The 24,741-nt window shown below is 33.7% G+C and overlaps 1 protein-coding gene across 2 annotated transcripts in view; it reads right to left on the bottom strand.

Moving 5' to 3' along the window:
- Positions 1 to 8,257: 8,257 nt before the first annotated feature.
- Positions 8,258 to 24,741, bottom strand: part of LOC111050514 (tyrosine-protein phosphatase non-receptor type 61F) — a 20,125-nt gene continuing 3,641 nt past the window's right edge. Inside the window, exons 3-8 of one of the 2 annotated variants that reach the window (XM_039430890.1) lie at positions 24,171 to 24,305; positions 23,531 to 23,664; positions 18,898 to 19,276; positions 17,549 to 17,796; positions 13,944 to 14,054; positions 8,258 to 8,613 (exon numbers count right to left, since the gene is read on the bottom strand). In XM_039430890.1, coding sequence (XP_039286824.1) covers positions 8,553 to 8,613; positions 13,944 to 14,054; positions 17,549 to 17,796; positions 18,898 to 19,276; positions 23,531 to 23,664; positions 24,171 to 24,305 — 1,068 coding nt within the window. In that variant the 3' untranslated portion in view covers positions 8,258 to 8,552. Of the gene's footprint in view, positions 8,614 to 12,810; positions 14,055 to 17,548; positions 17,797 to 18,897; positions 19,277 to 23,530; positions 23,665 to 24,170; positions 24,306 to 24,741 lie in introns of those variants that run through there. The other variant, XM_039430889.1, reaches the window with a different exon arrangement.

Here is a 24,741-nt window from a genome sequence, read left to right as displayed (position 1 = left end):
ATTGTTAAGATTTTTACCATATCTGGCTTACGATCAAAACTTAGGATAGTAGAGAAGCAAAGGTATTCAAATGTGTCAATACATAGTGGAGCAGCGAAGATAGAGTAAAGCGGTAATATATAAATTTTCTTATTGATTCAATGATACAAAATTATTATTTAAAATAATTTGGTGGAGAATCAACAGGCACCTCCTGTTCCCTCGAATTTCGATTCATGAAAATTTCTCCACTCTATAAATTTTGACTAATTTTCTCACCAAACACTTGAAACAAGAAATTTTGAATTTTAAGAAGATTGAGAATCAAAATTAATATATATGGATACATGCATTATATTTTCAACACTCAGCTACCTGCGCCGCTCCACTGAGTTTTGACCCTTAGTGCCGGTTGCACAAAAGCCGGTTTAATTCTAACCATGATTAATTCCACAAGAACCAATCAGAGACGCCGTCTTTTCAAAAGCGCCTTTTCTGATTGGTTTTCGTGGAATAATCATGGTTAAAATTTAACCGGCTTTTGTGCAGCCGGGTCTTAGTGTTGCAGCCTAAGGCCGCATAAAGTAGTGGTGTTTGGCACTGTCATTTTTCACTCATATAAACATATTATGGCTCAATATAATTCCACGCTACAACTGTTTGCATTGGACTAAAATATGTTTCAGGGTGGCCACCCATTATAAAATAAAAAATCTGGTGTGGCGCTCACACAACTTTCCTTGTCGTTATGAAAATTTATCACCTGACGCTAGTGTACACGCGCATCTCAAGTCTACTATTCTAAGATCTGCCAGCTGATGACAGGACAATAACGCTGGAGACACACGAAGTCTGCTATTTCTTCATAGTGAATGATTTAATAGAATCAACAGTTGCCAACAGTTTTCATTATTGAATAACACATTTTCTCGAATTTCGAGCTTATTTTCAATTTTAGGTGAAAATGTTACTGACTGAACATTATTTGTAGATATTTTCATGCTTAATCTTTTCCACTTGATTTTTTTTTTTGTTTAAATTGTATCTGAATCCTGATAATTGGGAATCTAAAATCACACTTTGCATTGATGGGGCGGAGCTCCTGAAATTTTTACAGATATGGGACTTGTGGCAGTTGATAGAGCTTATCAATGACTATTTTAGGTATAAATGTAATCTAAATCGTTGGAGCCGTTTTCGAGAAAATCGCGAAAAACCCTGTTTTTGACAACCTTTTCGCTATTTTAGGCGCCATCTTGAATTGGATTTGTTCGAAATCGTTCGTGTCGGATCCTTATTGGGGAAGGACCTTAAGTTCCAAATTTCAAGTAATTCCGTTAATTGGGAGATGAGATATCGTGTACACAGACGCACATACACTCATACAGACCAATACCCAAAAACCACTTTTTTGGACTCAGGGGACCTTGAAACGTATAGAAATTGGGGTACCTTAATTTTTTTCGGAAAGCAATACTTTCCTTACCTATGGTAATAGGGCAAGGAAAGTAAAAATCATGAGTAATTCCTGGTTTTCCAGAGTAAAATTTCAAATTTTCCAGAGTATCCGCGATATTTGAGGAACAAGATACATTCGTAAAGAATTTATTATGGTAATCTCCAGTTTGATCTTCCATGACAAATTGCAAATAGCGTATTTAAATTTCCAAATATATTGATAATTTTTGACACTACAGTCTATTTTTGTGAGGAATTAGTACGTTCTTTCAACACGTGTGGAGTGCTTTCGGACAGGGTCCATTTTCAACACTCAATGAGTAGTTGAAAAACGAAAAATTCATCACAAAAAGAGATTACAGTGTCAAAGTTATCAATTCAATTCTTTCAATTCAATTCTTTTTATTTGCCATCAATACAATTTACAAAAATTTATTCAAGAAATTCATAGAAATAAAAATAAAACATAGCTTACAATCAAAACAAAAATTATAAATTAAATATATTTAAATCAAAATCTATTCATTAAGGCAACAACCCAGCAAGGAAAATCCTGTCCGCTGGGCGTGAGCATCAGTTCAATATTATTATATCAAATATTATTTTATTATTATAAATAAAAATAAATATGGCAAAATTTTAGAATCACGTAAGTAAACAAAAAATAAGGTTGAAAAAAAAATGTATATTATAAAATATTATCGAGAGTAAAGAAAAATGTCTCAATTATCCATTTATTTATCTGTGCCCCATGTCTATCCTCAGTTAAAAATTGCATACCATTTGGGATTAAATTAATTAATTTTGTGCTTAAATAATTTAATTGTCGACGTAATATTGTTAGGTTGGTGTGATTTATGTTGAATAAATTATGAAAATTTAACCTGAAATTATATGTGGCTAGATTATTCCTTATTGTAAATTTATCTTTATTTTTTCTTATGTAGTAGAGAATTTTTTTAATATATAGTTGGCGTATGGTCATTACCTTGAATTCATCAAATGTGTCCCTGCTTGGATGAATTCTTGGTCTATTCAGAATAGTCTTTATTATCATTTTTTGAATCACAAAAATCCTATTTATTATGTAATCATAAGTTCCCCCCCATACTCCTAACGCATATTGCAGAATTGACTGAACGTATCCATGATAAATTAGTTTTAACTCCTGTATATTTAATAATTTACGGATTTTGTAAAATATATAAGATATAAATTTTAGCCTTTTACAAATGAATTCTATATGCATGTCCCACTTGAGATGACAGTCTACCATAATCCCCAAATACTTGACCACTTTTTCCTGTTTTAGTTTCGGGCAAGCACATTCTCCCCACGTCTCCGATTCACAATTCGTGTGTATTTTAAGTACAATTTCCTCTGGTGGTTGTCCAATCACAGTGGGAGAAAAAGCAACATATTTAGTCTTAGTAGTATTCATACTCAATGTATTCAGATCAAGCCACTTTTTAATATTTGACATAACTTTTTCTGCTTTTAAAGACGTTTGGGTCCATGACTTATCTTTAATTATTAAGGCTGTGTCATCAGCAAAGGAAATTATTCTTGAATCTTCAATTTTTACTTTGAATATATCGTTCATATAGAGTAGGAATAGAATCGGTGATAAGACGGTACCTTGCGGCAATCCGAAATCATTCAGCTCTACAATATCTGATGTATAATGGTCATTCTCAGAAATCAGTTGTGATCGATCATTTAGGTAACTTTTGATTAATTCAAATGAGAGACCTCTAATCCCGTAGCTTTTTAATTTATTGAGTAAGTTATTATGGGGAATAGTATCAAAGGCCTTAGCAAGGTCAATGAATATGGCAAGGCACTTATTTTTATCAGAGGACATACTATCAGATACTTCATTTGCAAAATTGGCCAGGGCATCCTCAGTATTTTTGTTGCTTTGGAACCCGTATTGATCTTTATCAATTATATCATGCTTATCAATAAAATCCATTAGTCTAATCTTTATAGTTTTCTCCATTATTTTAGCCAGGTTGCTAATCAAACTTATGGGTCTATAGTTTTCAGGAAGTTTGCGGTTACCGGATTTAAATAGAGGCTTGACTCTGGCTATCTTGAAACATTTTGGAAATTTACCAGTTTGAAAGCATTTGTTTATAATATAGCATAAAGGGGTTTCGATCCAACAGGATATTCTTTTTATTAAAACATTACGGATTTGGTCCATCCCAGGACTTGCTGAATTCTTCAATGTTTTAATAATATTTCTTATTTCCTCCACTGTGACAGGTCTGAGGAATAGAGATTGACATATTGACGGTAAAGGGGCTTTGTATAATTCATTAAGATTTGTGAACACAGTTGGAATCTTACATGCATATTCTTTACCAACTTCTGAAAAAAACTTATTTAGTTTGTCAGGCTCTATTTTAACATCGTTTATTTCACTAGAGTCATTTCCTATGATCTCTTTCATAACTTTCCACAAATTCTTACTGTCATTCTTGTATTCATCTAGTTTATTTCTATAATAGTTTGTTTTGGTGATATTTATTAATTCTTTTAATCTGTTTCTGTATTCCCTGAATCTGTTTTTTAGTGTTATATTATACGGCTCCTTTATAGTTTGCGATTTCATTCTATCCCTAACATTAATTGATTTAATGAGACCGGATGTGATCCATGGTTTTAATGCTCGGTTCCTGTGTGTAACATTTCTGGTTTTAGTTGCTCCTTCTATTAGACATTGAATTCTCTCAACGAATAATTCCGTCAATAGGTCAACATCGATGACGTTATCTGAATACAAGAATCCCCAGTCTTCTACTTCAAGTCTTTTTAAGAGAATATCATAATCAATTACGTGAATACTCTTTTTTAAGCTTTTAATATTATTATTTTTATTATTATTATCTTTCATGTGCATGTGTAGAGCAGTCGAGAAATGGTCTGTGATTGATGTTTTGAAAACGTAGATCACTCAAAAATAAAATTAGTTCATCAAAGTTCTTGCCAATACTCCTAATATTCATGTGAAATATATTGAAAAATTTATGTCTATTTCCTGGGGACGGTAAGTATTCACAGTTGTTGTCAAGTACATTTGTTAATTGTGACAAAAATACACAATTTACAATTTTCGTGTAAAAATACACGAATTTGTTAATCAATACATTTGAACATTCATTATGTTTTCTGAGTCATACTTTTACTAATGAAGCCATATACCGGGTGATCCAAAAAGGACTTTACAACTTTGAAAATTCATATAAGTCTTATTAAACAAGGCACACAGCTGGTTTTGGTGTTGTTTTAGAGGAAAACACTCCAAGTTTTGACTTGCGTTGCCCGCTAGTGCCTGGTCGCGCCGCACAATTGCTAGCGGCAGTTACGTCAAAGATGGCTGCCTTCACTGGACCCGAGCGTGCTAGCTGTGTTTTGGTTTGAAGAATCAAAGTCTGCGACAACAGTTGAGCATAATTTTCGTACCAAGTACACTAAAGATCCTCCTAGTAGGCCTACAATTTAACCAGGCCCACAAGATCTGACTGATGTCTAGGATTTTCTTAATGACTGTTTTCCAAATCAGTGGATTGACCGTAATGCGCCAATTGCATGGCCCCCTCGTTCCCCAGATCTAACACCGCTGGATTTTTTCTTGTGGGGTTTCATAAAATATATGGTGTACGTATCACGTTTGCCAGCCACTCTACCTGAACTTAGAGCAAGGATTTGCGCTGCTGTTGAGCAAGTTTTACCTGAAATGCTAGTGCGAGTCTGGGAAGAAATCAACTATTGATGGGATGTCTGCAGGATAACCAACTGAAGTCACATAGAACATCTTTAGTTTGGTAAAAAAACTTGGAGTGTTTTCCTTTAAAACAACACCAAAACCAGCTCTATACCTTGTTTAATACGATTTATATGAATTTTTAAAGTTGTTAAGTCCTTATTGAATCAGCCGGTACCTATATGTATGTATGTAAAGTACCATAGCCGATTCCGGTTGTTGGTGACTCTTCAAACCTTGACAAAAGTCTCATTCCGAAGAAAACCAAGCCATCAAAATACTTAATTTTAAAATGTAACTGTTTTATAATATCATGGCTAAAAACATTGCAAATTATTATTGCTAGCCATCAAGTGTTTTTTATTTGAGTTTATTGTTACTGTAAACTTCTTTACTAAATTAATTGTAATTTATGGAAAATTCATGAGTAATATTGGAAAAATTCATGAGGAAGTCATGGTATTTTTCCCGGTCAGTAAAATCATTAGGAATTCAAGGTTTTCCCGGTAGGTGGCGTGGAAGTGACAAACGTTAGCGCCATATGCCACTTCCGTGTGAATTGGGCCTAATACGAAGTCACAGCCTAGTCACAAAGAACTGAATTTTTCCTGTGAATATTATTGAAGGCTTGATGCACGAATAAAAATAATTGGTTCAGAAACAAATAGAAAAATAGATGACGATAAAGAGAAACGTCAATAATTAGTATTCAAAATGAATGAACTAGATTGAAAATTTGAGTTGAGCCTTGTGTACACCACTGCGATTCGCAAACGGCGACGGATTGAAACCGCCACTGTTATGCAAATTGCAGAGGTGTGCTCATTCTGACACGCTGGGTTGCACCAAGCACAATTAGTCAAGGATCAGCAGCACGTTCAGTAGGTTTGTTTGATCAGCTGATTCAAGATGGTTGATGCAAACCAGCATCAAAGTTCTTGAGAACAATAATCTGGTGTGGTGCACTCACACAACTTTCCTTGCCGTTATGAAAATTGATCCCTTGACGCTAGTGTTCACGCGCATCTCAAGTCTACTATTCAAAGATCTGATCCAGCTTGTGTCAGGATAATAACGCTGGAGACACACGATGTCTGCTATCTCTTCATGTTCATAGTGAATGATTTAATAGAATCAACAGTTTGCAATTTATTGAATAATCACATTTTCTCGAATTTCGAGCTTATTTTCAATTTTAGGTGAAAATGTTACTGACTGAACATTATTTGTAGATATTTTCATGCTCAATCTTTTCCACTTGATTTTTTTTGTTTAAATTGTATCTGAAGCCTGATAATTAGGAATCTAAAATCAAATTTTGCATAGATGAGGCGGAGCTCCTGAAAGTTTTAAAGATATGGGACTTGTGACAGTTGATAGAGCTTATCAATGACTATTTACGCTATAAGTTTGATCAAAATCGTTGGAGCCGTTTTCGATAAAATCGCGAAAAACCCTGTTTTTGACAACATTTTAGCCATCTTGATTTGCATTTGATCGGAATTGTTCGTGTCGGATCCTTATATTGTAAGGACCTAAAGTTCCAAATTTCAAGTCATAACGTTAATTGGGAGGTGAGATATCGTGTACACATACACTCATACACCCACAAACAAACAGACCAATACCCAAAAACCACTTTTTAAGTATTTTCCGATTCTCTTTTCTCGCCCCTAAGGGAAGGAGTAGTCTTCAACATAAGCACAATAATGATCAAACCAACATCTCAATATTTGTCTCGAAATAATTCAGAATCTGAAATTAAACGTAGAGCTGAGACCAATGAGGTGAGTATAATAATTAGTACAGTATCGGGGCACCGAGCTCTGCTCTCAAGTACAAAAGCATATAAAATTCATTACTAAAGAAGAAATTATAATATTTTTATAGCTCATACAGGAAGGTTCTATCTAATCACAGTGGATTGAGATTAATTCTCAGAGGAATGCAAAAATTTCTCTCACAAAAGCATGTTAAATTTTAATCCAAATCAGAGAAGACCAATTAAAAAAATAGCGTATCGTATTGGTTCTTTTGTTATTAATCAGGATTAAAATTTAACCGGCTCTTGTACAACCGCACTGATTGAATGATTACAAAAATTCAACAGCTGAGTCATAATTCTGTCTCAGTTCCACACACATGCACTCGCTCACTCACTTCCATCAACAGACGACAACATTTCCAGCTTTTTTTTCAGGACGTTTTATCCTTTAAGGACGTATTTATCCTTTTAATGTCCTTCAGCGAGTTATCCCAGGATTGAGACCTAGAGCAATCGAATTTTCATAATATCATAAACCTACTTTCTTTCAAATTTCGTGAAAATCGTTAGAGCCGTTTTCGAGATCAGGTCAAATACAGATATATAAACATCTAAACAGAAATTGCTCGTTTAATAGCATAGGATTATAGGTGGCTGTGATGTAATGAATAACTCAATGCCATTGTATCTCAGGTGAATGAACCTAATTTTTCAACAATGCCAATGCGATCCTTTCCTGCTGGCATTTTTTGCCATCTCTAGTGGCAGTGAATTGAACAAAGTACAAGTTGCCTAGAAACCAAATACAGTACTATAACGTTCTGATTGGTTTAGTCGATTGTTCTTTGTCAAGTTCGAATGAAATATAAATACGGGCGTTTAGGTCAGTTGTCCATTATGACTTTTGCAAAAGCATAGAAGGGTTGTCATAATGCTGCGCTCCGTATCAAATTGCTCGACTAATAAATACACAATTTTATGAATGATAATCTATACTGATGTATATCATTCATATCTAACCTGGCTGAATTCTCAAGAATGGGTACTGCTAAACGTTGACAAAATATAAAAACTTCGCGCTAAGTGGTAGATTACCAAAACTTCATCGGAATAAGTACAGTATTACATAATGAGTAGACTCGGTCCGAACTACGCATGTACAGACTAAAGATTACATTGGATATTGCGTAATGCCTTAGTGCTGTCCTCGATTCTGGACAAACGACTTCGGAGAAGGAACTTCAAGGGGGAAAGATCTTAATATTAGATGGATTACTACTTGCAACTGTAAAAATTCATATATTTTGAGCTAGCTATTCCCCGCCAATAACAATATTTTCTAAAATGGAACAATAACATTCAAGCAGGAGAAACGCTGGTATAAAAATCAATTTTATACTATTTAATGAGTATTGTTGTAACTGACTGATATCAATAAGACTAATAAATAATGTGATAATTATCTATCTAAATGTAAATATCAACTTTAATACCCCTTGAATTTAAGTCCGAGTAGTCATTAGAGAAAGATAATGTCGGATTGTGATGTAAGATGGTGTCCAGAGCAGAGGCCAATTCTCATTGATGACTGATGACATTGTCTTTGGTGGGCTGATGTTCGGCCTCATCCACGCGCCGCCTGCAAAACCATTCTCAATAAACTGGTCAGGACCACCAAAATGAACCATATACATATCTACTGTTATACAAAAAATTGTTTTTATTTTAAAGCTTACAAAATAGTGTACGGTATAACATTCAATTTGTTTTCAAAATATTATTATCAATAGATGAGAAACGTTTGTAAATGTATTAATTCATCATTGAATAAGACCTGTATATTGTTAATTATCTGCTTCCACAATTCTATACACTCACATTAATAATTTTAGTTAAATACATATCGATAGAGGTAAACATAGCCAACTAGTATTATCCTTACCAAAAACAGCCTACTCAAAACTTATAAAATATTCTGTATCTAAACCGAATTCACTCTTATGATCGATGTGATTTAATGGAAAATTTATTAAAAAAGTAGATCCTTGCAATACAGAATTGGATATCCAAAACTCAAACATAATCAATCCTAGTTTTGTTTCTTATTGCCATTCTTTAAACTAACTATTGAACTCTAGATTCTTTTTTGTATGAGGGATAGACATTTGATATTAGTTGAAACTTCAATATAATTATTTTGAATTTGTTATCTACTATTAATTTCAAGAGGCCGTTACATTTTATAATCTCATTACATACCAGTTTTTTATAAGTAGGCTTGAAAATTAGTCATTACAATATCACAACATACACAAATAGTTATGAATATACGATAATGTTTACTGTACACTGAACAAATTACAATTTATTAACTTAAATTCTCGAATTTTAGCAAATACATTGAAATTTGAAATCTTTAAGATTAATAGTAAAATAGTAAGGTTTAAGAAATTATCATTATTCAATTATTATTAGTAAAAATATTTCACAAACGATAATTATCTACAATAAGAAAATATTTGTCATCTAATGCTTTTCAAACAATGTTATTCCCCTCATCTATTTGAAAAACCAGCAAATATTCATAAATAAATTATAGGCCTACTATAAACACAGTCTAAGTAATAAATAGTTATTATAATTGCACAAATTACAATCCTCTGTTTAGTAATATCATCATCATCATCATGTCAACTGGTTCAAGCAGAAGAATCATCCCCCCCATTCAAACCGAGCGATTTCTAAGCGAGCAACAATTAATGAACATCATCATAATGCATTATTCAAATACAAGTTCAAACATTATGTACAGCAATAATTAGAAATGGCACATGTAATATATTGTAAAATTAAATCATGGAAATTTGTGAACATCGAAGTTGAGGGATAAGATCAAATATTAAAATGCTGCATTTTTAAAATCTTTAAAATGCTGCATTTTTATCAATATGACGTGAACTTTACTGTAGGATTCAAGAACAATAGAAATAGACTCTCATTGTACCACTAGTTACTTTAAAACTTCAAACATTTTCTAAAGTAGAATATATTTGTGACATAAAACCCGCAGTGCTATCTCACATGACATAACATTTACAATACGAAATGACGTTAAAATTAGTAGGTTGGGATGTTTCTAATTGAATAGGACTGTGAAGTAATTTTTATAATAGTACTGCATTACAGTCAGTTGATGAATCATTTTATAATAGGGAAAATCTGAATTTTTTTCATTCTTTTCAAATTCGCATAACTATTCTAACAAGGAACGTTCCTCATAATTAAAAGTGTAAGATCTATTTCACCTCTGTCATGTCAAGCTGTAGTATGGTAAAGCGTCAACCGTCATGGTAAAGTGAAAAATGAAAAGATAATGAGGTGGAAACTGGAACTGTCTTGTTTTCATTACGATATTGTATATAGACCTGGCAAAGATAATATGGCTGCTGATGCTCTGTCTAGAGTATGTTCTTCAATCCAAAATCAGGAAAATCTATTAGTTGATTTACATGAGTCTCTATGCCACCCAGGCATAACACGGTTGTACCACTGGGTTCGGAGTAAAAACTTACCCTACTCAATTGATGAAATCAGACGTATAACAAACTCCTGCAAAGTGTGTGCTGCTGTCAAGCCCAAATTCTTCAAACACAAAGGGACTCTGATTAAAGCCACTTCTGCATTTGAACGGCTAAATATCGATTTCAAAGGCCCTCTGCCTTCATCAAGTCGAAATCGTTATTTATTGGTAATAGTAGATGAGTTTTCACGGTTCCCTTTTGCTTTCCCATGTCCAGACATGTCATCATCTACAGTTAAATCAAAACTGAAGACCCTGTTTTCTACGTTTGGGGTTCCTAGTTACATACATTCAGACAGAGGAACATCATTTATGAGTCAAGACTTGAAAAATTACCTAAACTCGCATGGAATTGCAACTAGCAGAACCACTGCTTACAACCCAGCAGGTAATGGACAGGTTGAAAGATATAATGGTATTCTATGGAAAACGATTGAGCTAGCATTAAAATCACTTAATTTAGAAATAAATCAATGGGAGTCAGTTTTAGAAGATGCTCTTAGCTCAACAAGAACATTACTTTGCACAGCCACAAATCAAACTCCTCATGAGCGTATGTTTTTACACCCACGTAGATCTGGAAACAATGGTGTTTCAGCTCCTTCTTGGCTTCTCAATTCCGGCCCTGTCTATTTAAAAAAATTCAATCGAACATCTAAATATGAGCCACTTGTTGAAGAGGTCCAACTTCTACATGGAAATGCTGAGTATGCACATGTAAAGCTACCTGATGGAAGAGAAACCACAGTATCAACACGTCATCTTGCTCCAGTTGGAGAGTACGAAAACAGAGATCACAAAGAACAAACCGATTCTGAAAATTATGAAAATTCTCAATTACCAACTTCCGAACCTGAACTTGAATACTTCCATAATCCTCAAGCAACCCAAAACCAAGAAAACGAAACTAGTACTACTGCCGAGAGCTTACAACCTAGACAACAGACTACTGGACAAGAAAATCAAAATACATATCCAAGAAGAAGTTTTAGAAATAGAAGACCTCCTAATTATTTGAATGACTACATTCATTAACTCTTTGGGGGGAAGAATGTAGTATAACAACATATGTTTTGAATTTGTTATTACTGTTACTAAGTCTCCAAACAAACTCATCCCAATTCGAAACCTGTATAGTTCAAGTTATTAAAATTGTAATAGGAATGAGAGTAAACACGACATAAGTATTAAAAACCTTTCTTAAGGTATTAAATACTTATGTCGTGTTTACTCTCATTCCTATTACACAAGCTATACGTTAACCCTATTGTAGAATATTATTATCTATTATTTTAATATGACAATACAGTAACATTCTATTCTAAAATAAACTTCTTAGCTCAATTCGAATAGAGACATCCAAACCTCAAAACTTTAATACCATTAGAAATAGTTATTGTATTATTTTGAAAATCGAGATCAGACTTGCTCAGAAATGACAGTTGGTAGAAAGTACACATTCAAGGCATATAAAAAATATACAACGTCAAAAATAAACTCTCCTGTGCCAGCTCAACAATAGGTACGAACCCATTCATCAGTCTTTTCTGTTATCACACATAAAAGTGTGCTAATTCATCATAAGAGTAACTTGCACTACGACACACCTTATTAATTTAGGCTATTATCTACAGATTTAGCCATTGAAAATGTATTGAATAAAATCAAGCCTTGACACATTAATTAATAATGGTTTGAATAAACATTCTGATACTCGTACTAAGCTCTAGAATAGTACAAAACTATTATGCAGAAATATCTATTATTACTATTACTGAATGCATTAAGTATGCAAAATGAAAAAATAGAGTATTGTCAAGATTTAGGCAAGAAGTTGTAGCCTTCTTCTTAGACTACAATATTATTCAAGTGATGGTATTTATTGAAGAAAAAAGGATATTAAGTAAGAAATACATTCGAATCGACCCGCAAGATAAGGTCAACGTTTGAGAAACACGATTGTATAATAATATATTTGTACTGAGTAGAAAGGCGTTACTGTTATAATTACGATTTAATAGTTAAAGCAATATTTTCTTAGTTGAAAAATGTTCAGACACATTCGAATTTGAACGGCATACGAAATAATATTATCAGATCAGAAATTTCATCAATTCCTCTATAGTTTTTATTTTATGAATCGAAAATAAAAATAAAATTTTATTTCGCTCAAAGTCAGGTTTTGGAGCTCAGTTCATCATCTTCATGATACACTGAGGATACAGTATTGCGATATTATGTAAGCTTACTGTAATGTTTATTTTTCAAGCAATTATTTATTCGTTTCATTTTAAAACCAACTGAAGTGAAACTACAAATAATTCAATAATAGTGTACTTCTAGGCTTTGAACTAAAAAATTATGAATACTAATTGCAGGTTTTTAGTAATTGGTTCCATAGAATGCTGGATTATATAGTACATATAATGGAGAATGAAGTATCATATAGAGGAACTGCTAGATTTTTAAAATTTTCAAGGGAAAATATCTTAAGTTATCTAATAGAAGAATAAAAAAAACATTTTTAGAAACAATAAAGATGCTTGGAATAGGAAAAACTAGAATTCACGAGAAAAAATACTTCAAGATAACTGGAATAAGTTAGTTACAAAGGAGAAAATTCTGAGACAAATGGAAAAATTTCGAGAGTAAAAACCATTCAACCACTAGATGGAAATAAATTAAAATAAAACTTGTCGAGATTCGGTGTAGAGTCGTTGGAAGAAAGGTTATTTTGCCATCAATACAGAAAAAAGAGATAAATTTATAGAGAAATTGATTCGGAAAAATGTAAACATTATAGGATTTTGGAAAGCAATCCTAAAGGGTTTCAATTTCAACGTTTACAAAACTATATCAGCTTTTTGAATCCACATACGTCTACTGGGAAATTAAGGAGAAGCATGGCCAGCAAGAATTATTCAATTCTAATTTGTCAGGGAAAAGTAATATGAAATATAATTTTGATTTAAATGAGGTATAGTAATAACTATAGATCATAATTAATTATTAATGATTACTATGAAATAATTGACCAAGCAAATTCATTGTACTGTTCTAATAATTGAAAATTTTATTCCATGACAGCTTTTGTCTGTGAGCCCTTAATAATGCCGAATAAAAACATTTACTCAATTAGACACAGAGATCTTTGATTTAAAAATTCAATTGAATCCATTCGCATATTAACACGAGTATTAGTTGATTTAATTTGGCGCTTGTTATCACAGGTGAGAAAAGCTAATCGGAATGTGGACTGAATACATAGCAAGTTAGCTTCCAATCATCTGCAATAAATTCATACTCTAGTGATGATATAGTAGGAGAAGGCTACAGCTCCTCCAACAATAAATGCACCAATGCTTAGACTTAAAGGACTCAATAACGACCTCTTTAGTTGAGCCCAATCCTCGGCCTCCTTCTGTTTCCTCTTCATCTCGGCCACCTTGTCCGCCGTCCTTTGCTGCTTCTCCTTCATTCGCTGTCTCAATCCTTCGCTCCTGTTCACAAAATATCATTCACATCAGTTACATATAATACAGACAATGGTTCCATTTAATAAAAACTAGAATCTGGTGACTAGCAACTAGTCATTGGTTCTAGCTATAAAAAATCATACAGCTGACTCGCATACTAGCATTTGCTTGCAAATTACTTAGAACGAGCGATTGCAAGCTTTTATTGAATTGACCTATATTACAGTAACTATATTACCCACAGTATGTCCATTGACTGTCACGCTTCTGATTGGTTAGCTCGGTCACATGGTACAAATCCGCCATTAAGATTCCAAACAAACTTTCAAATCCTATCTTATAGCATTAGACATTTGGAACTTATCACTTATTTTACCGATTGGAAACATATTATAAACTTAAGATGAGTTTGATATATCATTTTCGAAGAGAAATTGATTATACTTTAATATAGACAAAAAATATAACTTTAAAAAACAATAATAAAGCTTAAAACATCAATTTTCCTTCTAGGACTCCTCGCGGACCACTTCTAGAGCTTTCGTGGACAACTTATTGGGAACCAGGGATCTATATAAATAATATGTAGAAAGATAAATTTCAATTTTGTGTATTTCCTCATCCCATTTATTGGATCGAATTTCAAATAATCCAATTTCAAAATATTTGTTGTGGCTCAATTGAATATAACATTTTATGAAATATTTAACCATGATTAAGTGCTGATTAAAGACGTCTTGACTTCTCTGATTGATTATCTTCAGTACTGAGTACCCTACCCATAACATGTTGGTACAATAGCTATTGATATGATTTTCGAGTTGCATTACCACGAGCAGTGGTTAAGATTAGAACTATCACTAAATATAAACAATAATGGTTATGTGTGTTATTTTTCAATTTCTTACATGTTTATTGAACTCATCAAGTAGTACTATGGCTGGAATAATTGGCTCTTCCAGAGTTTATATTCAATTTTGTGCTTTACAATATTTTCGTCAGACTTATTGGCTGAATAAAACAAACTATTTAAATGTTATGGAACCTATTGTGATGTTATTTCCATCATGCTTCTAGAAATAGATATGAGAACTTTATTATTTGTCAATGGAACAAAATTTATTACAATATCATGACACATTTCAAAAGTTTCATGGTATTTTTTTGGAAATTCAGCTTTCAGGTTACGTTACCTACCTTTCATTTTTACTCGCTATTATCTACGATTTACTATTTCAAGTTCCAAAACTATATTGGGAATATAGAAAAAACATGAAATAAATTATATCGAAGTTAATAATCACAAAAATATACTTTAATAAGTAAAAGCAAGCGATTTCACTTATAATCCCATATAAGCTCAATTGTAAAATTCAAATTTGGAATCTTCATGGCGGCGGCGGGAAAAAATTCCAATGGCCATACTGTGGGTAATATAGTTACTGTAACCTATATTAGATTGATTCAAGTAATTGCTGAATAATATAATTTAACTGAATTTATAAAACCATAACAATACACTGTTCACTTTCCTGTTTAGGGCTACTAATATGTACAAAATATGATGTGATTCACACTTGAAAATTACTTAAAAGTTCGAAACATGTTGTGTGAAAATAAAAATATATGTTAAAAGGGTATTTTGATTTTAAAATTTTCATGTAATAATACAGTATATTCATCGGCAAAAAAAAAAACAAAGATTCATCAATCCATAGATGTCTATCCAATAAGTAAAGTAAATTCTTATGGCTTTTGTTGGTGAGGAGTGCCTTGCGGGAAGGTCCCACCTGACCTGAATAAATCATTTGGGCCTCACGACTATCATACTTCAGCCGGGACCGACTAATAACGTGCCCATCCGATAACACGGGATGTCTGTTCAATATAATGTAGCATTAACAACATTGTTATGTAAATACTAGAAATTATAATTACCCAAAATTTGACCGTGAATTTCTTACCACTAATCTTGGTGAGCTTACTGGCAGGTGAGAATTTAAAGTAGAAGTTGAGTGGTTTGGAGTACACATATATTAAGTGTACTGCATGTTCAACGGAAGGGATCGTCTATGTTCTAAACGGTCATTAATTCAGAGATACCCCAAAAATCAAATTTCTCATTTTTGAAAGTGAATAAAATCAGAAATATAGATCAGTAGTAGTAGTTTGATTCTTTAAATTTCCATTTGACATTATATGATAAAATATACAATTTCTGCTAACACCTTGTGAATTTATTTGAATTACAGTGAGTTATAAGTTACAAGTTATTGTACCTGACAATAAGATTGCGTTTCCTGCAATGAAAATGTACTTGTGGATGAATACATTTCGTGTAAAAATTATTAGCGTGTTATCTCCATGATGCTGTGGTAGCGGTAAATCGGCTCAGGGATCAACTCATAAAACCGAGACTGTACACTCTCTTCAGAAAGAGGAAAGAAAAGGAAAGTACGAAAGAAAAGGAAAGTACACTCTCTTATGTAATCCATTGACTTTAAAACGTAGATCTCATTATAGAACAATTTAATTTATAGACTTCAACTACTTTTACAATTGATTTATACTACTTTATAGGTTAATTAATTTTGTGTTTTTATTGAGTCTCAGATTGTAAACTTTGTCTTCAAATATTGTCACCCAGTCTCGACCTTCTTATAGCCGAATTGAAAAATTCAGCCTAGGGAAACACATGATGGACTTAAGTCGCGCAGTTCACATCATTGACTCATTTCAAATGAATTTGTAGCAAATAGATGGTTGTCAAAACTTGAAATTACCAGAATGCATACATCAACAGAAGAGCGACATTACTTTCTTCTAGTTTTCAGCTTCATTAGCCCAGATAGGCAGCTTCAGTACGTCCAGTTTCAGTTGTTTTCAGAAATTCAGTGGTGTCATCTAAAGGTGCGTACAGACTCTCGCTCTGCTCCGCAACCGAACGTCACTCCAGCACAGCGATTGATGATCGACCGGCGAGCAATAGTGGTTCGACCGGGGAACGCGAGAAGATCTAACATCTTCCGTAACGTTCATGATGGGTGCGTGGGAGGAGCGACTGTGGTTCGATGGTGGTACGAGGGCGGTACGAGGGAGGAGCGTGCTCGGTGCGGGTTGGAAGCGCGAATATGTGTACGCAGCTATATACTTACTGCCGGTTGCACAAAAACCGGTTACATATTAATCATGATAAATTTCACGCGAGCCAATCAGAGAAGCCTTTTTTCGAAAAAGGGTTGCACAAAAGTCGGTTAAATTTCAATCTTGATAATTTCACGAGAGCCAATCTAAAGCCTTCTCAGATTGGTTCTCGTGAAATTAATCACGATAAAATTTAAGTGGCTTTTGTGCAACCGGGCCTCAATCTCAATACCCATGGGGTGCAATTGTGTTATCCGCAATAACATAAACAAACTCAAGAGTGAGCCAATCTCAATGGGGGTTTTTGATGAATAGATACGTCTTAATAAACCGAACATTTGAAAAACCTATTGCCGATTCGATAAGTTACTTACGTTGGAGATTTGGGACCATTCTCGGGCTCGCGATCCAATCCGGAATCGGAGGAACTGGGGGATGGAGACTCATCATCGTCATCATCAACATCATCGTCGTCTTCCTCATCATCATCATCATCGTCGTCATCGGGAGGCGGTTGGGGCAGCGGAGGCAGCGGCGGCAACGACTCGCTTCTCGGTGGCGGCAGAGGAGGTGGCTCCTCTTCGTGGTTGTTGATCTCGATTTCGTTGATCGGCAGCTCACTCTGCAAAACATAACATGCTAATCACGTTGAATAATGCCATTTTACAAGTTTTAATAGAAGATTGAATGAATGCTTTAATTGGTAAGTTTCATTGATATTACATCTGTAATTGAAATGGAGTGTGGAGTGGTTTCAGTTATAAAGGTAACATAACATACAAGAATCTCTGAAGTTTTGTATTAGTGGTAGCATTCTCTTTCCATGTTAAGTGTCTTAGTCAAGTTCTAATGAATGTATTCATTTATCGCAAGATAATGAAAATAAGTTTTTTATCTGCTTGTTGTTACTCAGATTTTTAAATCCAGAAGTTTTTTAAAGCCTTACAAATCAAAAATTGACAACACAATAGAAGAATCTTTGAGAACAACATCCTATCCATCAATATAGCAAGAGAGAGAGAGATATACAGAGTGTCCAACGAAAGTTGTAACAGCCGAAGACCATAGATTGTACATGGAATTTACAAAAAAATGTCTAGTAAAATTATATCATATCGACCTTAGTTTACGAGATATGTAGTTTTTCGATATTTTTTGAAAGCATCAATAACTAGAAAACTATCAAAATTCTAAGGAAATGATTTGAGAGAGGAAGAAATTCCAAAGAGACTCATAAAATTTTTTGAGCGTTCAAACTGTTTGAAATTTGGCTTTCAACTCAACCAATTACTTTTTCCAACTTTAAGCGCTCATAAAAAGTTCAAAACGTTCAGAGGAACATATTATATGAATCTTATTGGACACTATTAATTCTTCCTCTATCCAACCATATTCTTAGAATTACATTTTGACTAATAGTTTTCTATTGCATGTTATGTATTGTCTTTATAATAATTATTATTATTATTGTAATTCTATTATATTTGTAATCTTATTGTACTGGCATGGCCTAGTGTATTTTGCTGGCTGAAATATAATCATTCAATTAATGAATCATAGTTATTGACGTTTTCCAAAAATATAGAAAAATCGACATATCTGGAAAACTAAGGTCAATATAAAAAAATTACTAGACATTTTTTTAGCAAATATCATGTAAATGTATGGGCTTCGGCTAAACGCCTTTCGTAGAACACGCTGTATAAAGAGATAGAGAACTGACATTTTCGAAGTTGTCCTTGAGGCCCTCAATGATGGCGAGATAGCAGAACCTGAGCTGTTCGGCCGTCTGCACAAGGCCCATGCGATACTTGCGCATCTCCATGAGAATGTCGCGGATGGTGATGCCCTCGCAAGAGTCCTGCTTGTCCTTGATGATGACCAGACAGGAGTCGACGAGGCAGAAGGAGCCGGATCGGCCGATGCCAGCCGAACAGTGCACGATAGCCGGACCGACGTCAGAGCCCAGGGCGCCGCTGCGTCGGATGTCACCGAGGAAGTGCAGGAACGCTGTCGGACTCTGCGGGATCCCGTAGTCCGGCCAGGTTGTGTACTGGAAATGCACTATCTCGCGGCTCTCCCCGCACTCCACGTCTGTCAGTCTGAAAGTAAACGCAACTCACATCTCACTTCACATCGACGTCATCCACAAAACCAAATAGAAAGTATGGCATAAGAATATATCCCATGGTATAGATCTTTTATGTTACAAATTTAAAACAGATTTTTGTTAACTGAAGCCGACTACTGTCAACGACTGTTTAATATTACTGTAGTCTTGGGGGTAATAGTGTAAGAACGGCATAGTATGAAAGACTACCACTGGCACACAACCTGACACGCATCACATAGGTTTCACGAAAAATAACTATCAGGACTATCGGCTGAGTTAACAAAGAAATTTGTAACATAAACGCTTGCAGCAAACATGTTGATTCTTATACAGGATGGGTGAAAAGTCCAAGAACGGCTTAATATCTCATACACAAAGGTAATTTGACGGTGGGTGTGATTGGGAATCCTACTCAAATTGAAAAAAACTACTTTATAATGACTTAAAAAATCTGGTCCGCCATCTTGGATCCGCCATATTGAATGCAACTTCATTTTTTTAAATAGGAAGCTGGTCGTGCGATACATGATTTCGATACAGAATTTAAAGTAAAAATGAATGGCAAAAACAGAACATGTAATATTACAATACTTTGACACTTTTAGAATTTCAAATTGGGTGCTGTTAATGTAGATCGATTTTAATCGAACACAAAATATTGAACATTGATCTTTTCTTCAAACATCGATATTCGATATCCATTCAATAGTTATTTGGTATATAAGATTCATTTTGGTTCAATAAATTATTAAAATACATTTGAGAAATATAAATTTATTATTGAATCTTAAAATTATATACAGCAATGACTTAGAACTAACCTAAATTAATTAAACTCTAAAATATGTGTTTTATTTGATTCAGTTGGCAATGCAAAACTAGTTGTTTTGCATATCCATTTTCCGTTTCACTTGTTCTCTTCGGCTATGATCTTCTCTCTCAAAATGTGCTCTTTGCAATGTCCTTTGATAAATTTATTTTAAAGTTTTATTTATGCCAACTTCTTAAAACTTATATTAATTTTGTAGTAGATGTAAACTCGATGAAAGCAAAATACGCTATGAGTTCTTGTTTTTCTCTTGGTAACTTTTCTGTAATTCGTAATTTGTAAATGTCTTTCAAACTAACCTCCCGAGCATTATCGTATGATTATTCATGCATTAACAATAATTCTGGATTTTTGGTATGGTGTTTCTTTATTATTATTATAAAGTTTTATTGTTTGTCATGTTCGAACTCTGTAATATGCTTGAAACATTGCCTATTACATATTTCACAGTTAGTCAAAATGCTCTTAAGTCATTATATTATCCTTTCTCATATTAGAATTAGTTATTTTAGGATAAATTAATACAGGGCTACCTATGATTTATATAAAAGGAAACCGATGTCTTATCCAACACAAGTTTTGGCCCAACTGTCCAGTACAGTTTAATCACCGAAACACAGCAAATTGGTACCCCTGGTGGGACCTCACCTCAAATTGGTACCCCTGGTGGGACCAGTACAGTTTAATCACTGAAACACCGCAAACATCACATAAAAAGAAGTGATTCCAAGGTGGGTGTGATTGGTGATGTTACTCGAATTGAAAATACTACTTTACTATGACTTTAAAAACCTGGTCCACCATCTTGGATCCACCATTTTGAATGCAACTTTATTTTTTTAAATAGGAAGGTGGTGATGTGATACATGATTTCGATACGAAATTTCAAGAAAAAATGAATGGCGAAAACCACACATCGATATTGCAAACCGTTCAGAAGATATTCACATTATCAATCAGTACCATGCAAATCAGAAATTAAATTCATGAGTGGTATTGATTAATAATGTGAATATCTTCTAAACGGTTAGAGATATCGATGTGCGGTTTTCGCCATTCATTTTTTCTTGAAATTTCGTATCGAAACCATGTATCACATCACCACCTTCCTATTTAAAAAAATAAAGTTGCATTCAAAATGGCAGATCCAAGATGGTGGACCAGATTTTTAAAGCCATAGTAAAGTAGTATTTTCAATTTGAGTAACATCACCAATCACACCCACCTTGGAATCATTTCTTTTTATGAGGTACTAAGCCTTTCTCTCTTTTCTGCTTTGAATAGTATTTATTAATAATGTGAATATTTCCGAAACGGTTTGAGATATGGATATGCGGTTTCAGCCATTCATTTTTTCTTGAAATTCCCTATCGAAATCATGGATTGCATGACCACCTTCCTATTTAAAAAAATGAAGTTGCATTCAATAAGGCGGATCCAAGATGGCGGACCAGATTTTTAAAGTCATTGTAAAGTAGTTTTTTCAATTTGAGTAGGATCCCCAATCACACCCACCATCAAATTACCTTTGTGTATGAGATATTAAGCCGTTCTCGGACTTTTCACCCACCCTGTATAGATAACACAAAAATCTCCCTTTCAGATCTACAGACAGCTTCAATGTTGAATTGCAGGATCACACTATAGAAAATGTAAGTGAAATAAAAGTTCTTGTTATAAATATTGACAACAAACTTTCCTGGAAGCCTCATCTTCAACATTTGAAAAAAAGGTTGAGTTCAGTCATCTTTGCATTAAGGTCATTAAAACAATTTCTCAATTTGGAATCCCTTAGAGAAATCTATTTTGTTCTTTTTCACTCTTTACTCTCTTTACTGTCTTATGAAATAGTTTTCTTGGGTAGTTCATGTGACTTTGTTGAGGTTTTTAGGATTAAAAAATGGGCTATTAGGGTAATGGTTGGGGAGTCACAAAGAAATAGCTGTAGACCCCATTTCAAGTCTAAAAATTCTTCCTTTACCTAGTGTCTACATTCTGGAGGCCCTTTGCTTTGTTGAGAGAAATCAATGTTATTTTACTCGTGGTGATGATGTTCATTTTCATAATACCAGGAATAAACACTTGTTGAGAGATGAGATGCATCGCTCCACTTTCTATAAGAGAGGCGTCAGAAGCTCTGGTATCCAATAAATTATATAATATTTTACCTGATTTCATGAAGAATATAAATGAACACGACTTTAGATCTCAATTAAAGATAGATTTTTCCAAGAGTGTTTTCTACTTGAAGGAAGAGTACATTCAACATTACTCCACATGAATGGTATAATGCTTTCTTTTCCTGTGTCTTGTGTATTTGTTGCTGTGTCTTTTTTGTTCGACCATTTAGATTTTTTGACAAGTTCCTGATCGCCCTGTTTTAGGTGGGCAGTGGATGCTATTTAATCTATCTATCTTTATAACATGGTATATCTTTTTATTGTATGTTTTCTTCATGACAAAATTTATAGGCTAAACTCGAAAACTTCATAGAAATCATAGGCAAAATTTACAAACTAAGACAATAGAATAGAAAATAGTTATTTTTCATCTTCGCTACCAAGTAAAAATCTAATTAAGATGAAAAGCTTAATCATTGATTCTGTAAGTCTTGAATGTGTTTTAGATGACAGTTTCATTCATTTATTTATGTAACAAACACTGATGTGAACACATTGGTAGATAGCCTAAAATACTAAGGCATTTCTTATGTTATTTTTTCTTCCAAATTTAGGTTTTCCTTTATTAAAAAAATATTTATTCTTTTCACCAAAACTATTCCTCGTATTTATTTTTGTTTTAAATCATATTGAAGTCCATTTTACTTTTGCTGTACATAAGGGTGGCCACTAACGACAGGACAAGTGTGTTGAACATGTGTGAACATCCAACAAAACAGCTGTTTTCGTTAAAACATTATAAAATAAACAACCTATGACAATAAAGAAACCATTGGAAAGTAACAAATTATAATTATACAAAAAAATTAATCTCAAATAAAATAGAGAAGAAAAAATAAACGACAAAAAATCGATAATACAAAAACCTAATCTCAAAAACGTTTACTCGTCGCCTTTCGCTGTAATGACACAATAATGTATGAAGACATGTTTGTATATACATGTTCAACACTTGTCATGTCGTTAATGGCTACCATAATATACCCTGATATTTATAATACAGTCATTACTTAAGTAGGGAAAATTTTTCACCCGATACAGAGAATTTTTCCGTATGAAGTCCATTATGGTTCTGTGAAAAGCGTTATACTTGAGGATTCACTGTATCTGGAAAATTTGCATTCTTATTATAATGCCTTGTGGCGTAAAAATCAAATATCAGCGAATTAGGAAATAGGAAATTATTTATGAATGTGATTTGAATAAGAAATCATGTGTAAATAGATAATCATACCTCAATTTTCTGGTTATGTAATATGAGCAATCTGTTTCTGATATCAACTCAACTTTGAGTCCTACATCTGCGAGTAGCATAACGTCGTCGCCACCGTTTCTCGATCCTTCTGGCCAGTACTGGTGACATTTGATCTGAAAACATAAACAAATTCAATTGGTTTGAAAATTCCCAGCTTCAATTATCCAGGCTGCACATTCTCTTTTTATAACCAATCCATGATATCATTGGGCCGGGTACGCGACTGGGTGTCTTCTCGCTCGCGTCACCCGGTCGCAGGGGTCTGCATGGCACCTTCTTAGAAAGTTGAAAAGTTGTCGGCGTCAACCGGTCACCTCAAAACCCGGTTTTAGAGATAACATCTTGACGGGATGACCAGGTGATGGGATGACACCCAGCAGTCTACCCATTTGGATAGCCATTTTGAATGAATGACTCAGGATAAGTCATTTAGTGAGCTACTACGTTGTTGGTTCTTGAGATGGTTTGAAGGTATTTCACGAGACCTCAGTCCATAAGGTATTTTTTCATGAGATAGGAGGGAGAACCCTTTGCTCATTCAGTTTCTCTCTCAAAAACAACAAATTTTTGAAAATCAGAAAATATTATTTCAAGCACTTCAGATACAAAATAAACTCACCATATTTTTTTCTATAACTTTGTTCAACATAATAACAGCTTTGCAATTTTGTTCCCACACCATCAACCAAAAATGACTTGTGGTGTGAGGCAGTGGTCCTTGTGTTAAAATATAATGTCTATCTGCCTTTTCCACCTGAAAACATACGGAAAAGTATCATGAGTTAATGAATAGTAAGTTGGCAATTACAATTTGAAGTGGAAATTTCTGAACGGTTTACAATACGGGAATTGCACTCATCGGATTTTTAGAATTTTTCTTCACATTACTACATGTACGTACGCGTACGGTACATACAAAGTATCTGGGGAAGTGTCAAACTGTCCATGTAGCATATATTGTTGCTATTATCCAGGTATAATCGCAGACGTTATTCATCTTCAAAATTATTTATATGAATCATGACGATTATTTACAATAATAAATAAATTTAAATATAATAAAAAATTACATGAATAATGGAATTATATGAATTAAAAATTTATAAGTATAATTTGAAATTATTTATATGAATCATTAAGCAAATCAAGTCGAGAAAATTATATTCTGCATCTAGAAATACTTCCAACTC

Source organism: Nilaparvata lugens, chromosome 6 (genome assembly GCF_014356525.2).
Source record: "Nilaparvata lugens isolate BPH chromosome 6, ASM1435652v1, whole genome shotgun sequence".
Taxonomy (NCBI): domain Eukaryota; kingdom Metazoa; phylum Arthropoda; class Insecta; order Hemiptera; family Delphacidae; genus Nilaparvata; species Nilaparvata lugens.
Note: the sequence above shows the minus strand (reverse complement) of the source record. Positions and strands in the feature narration are given on the sequence as shown.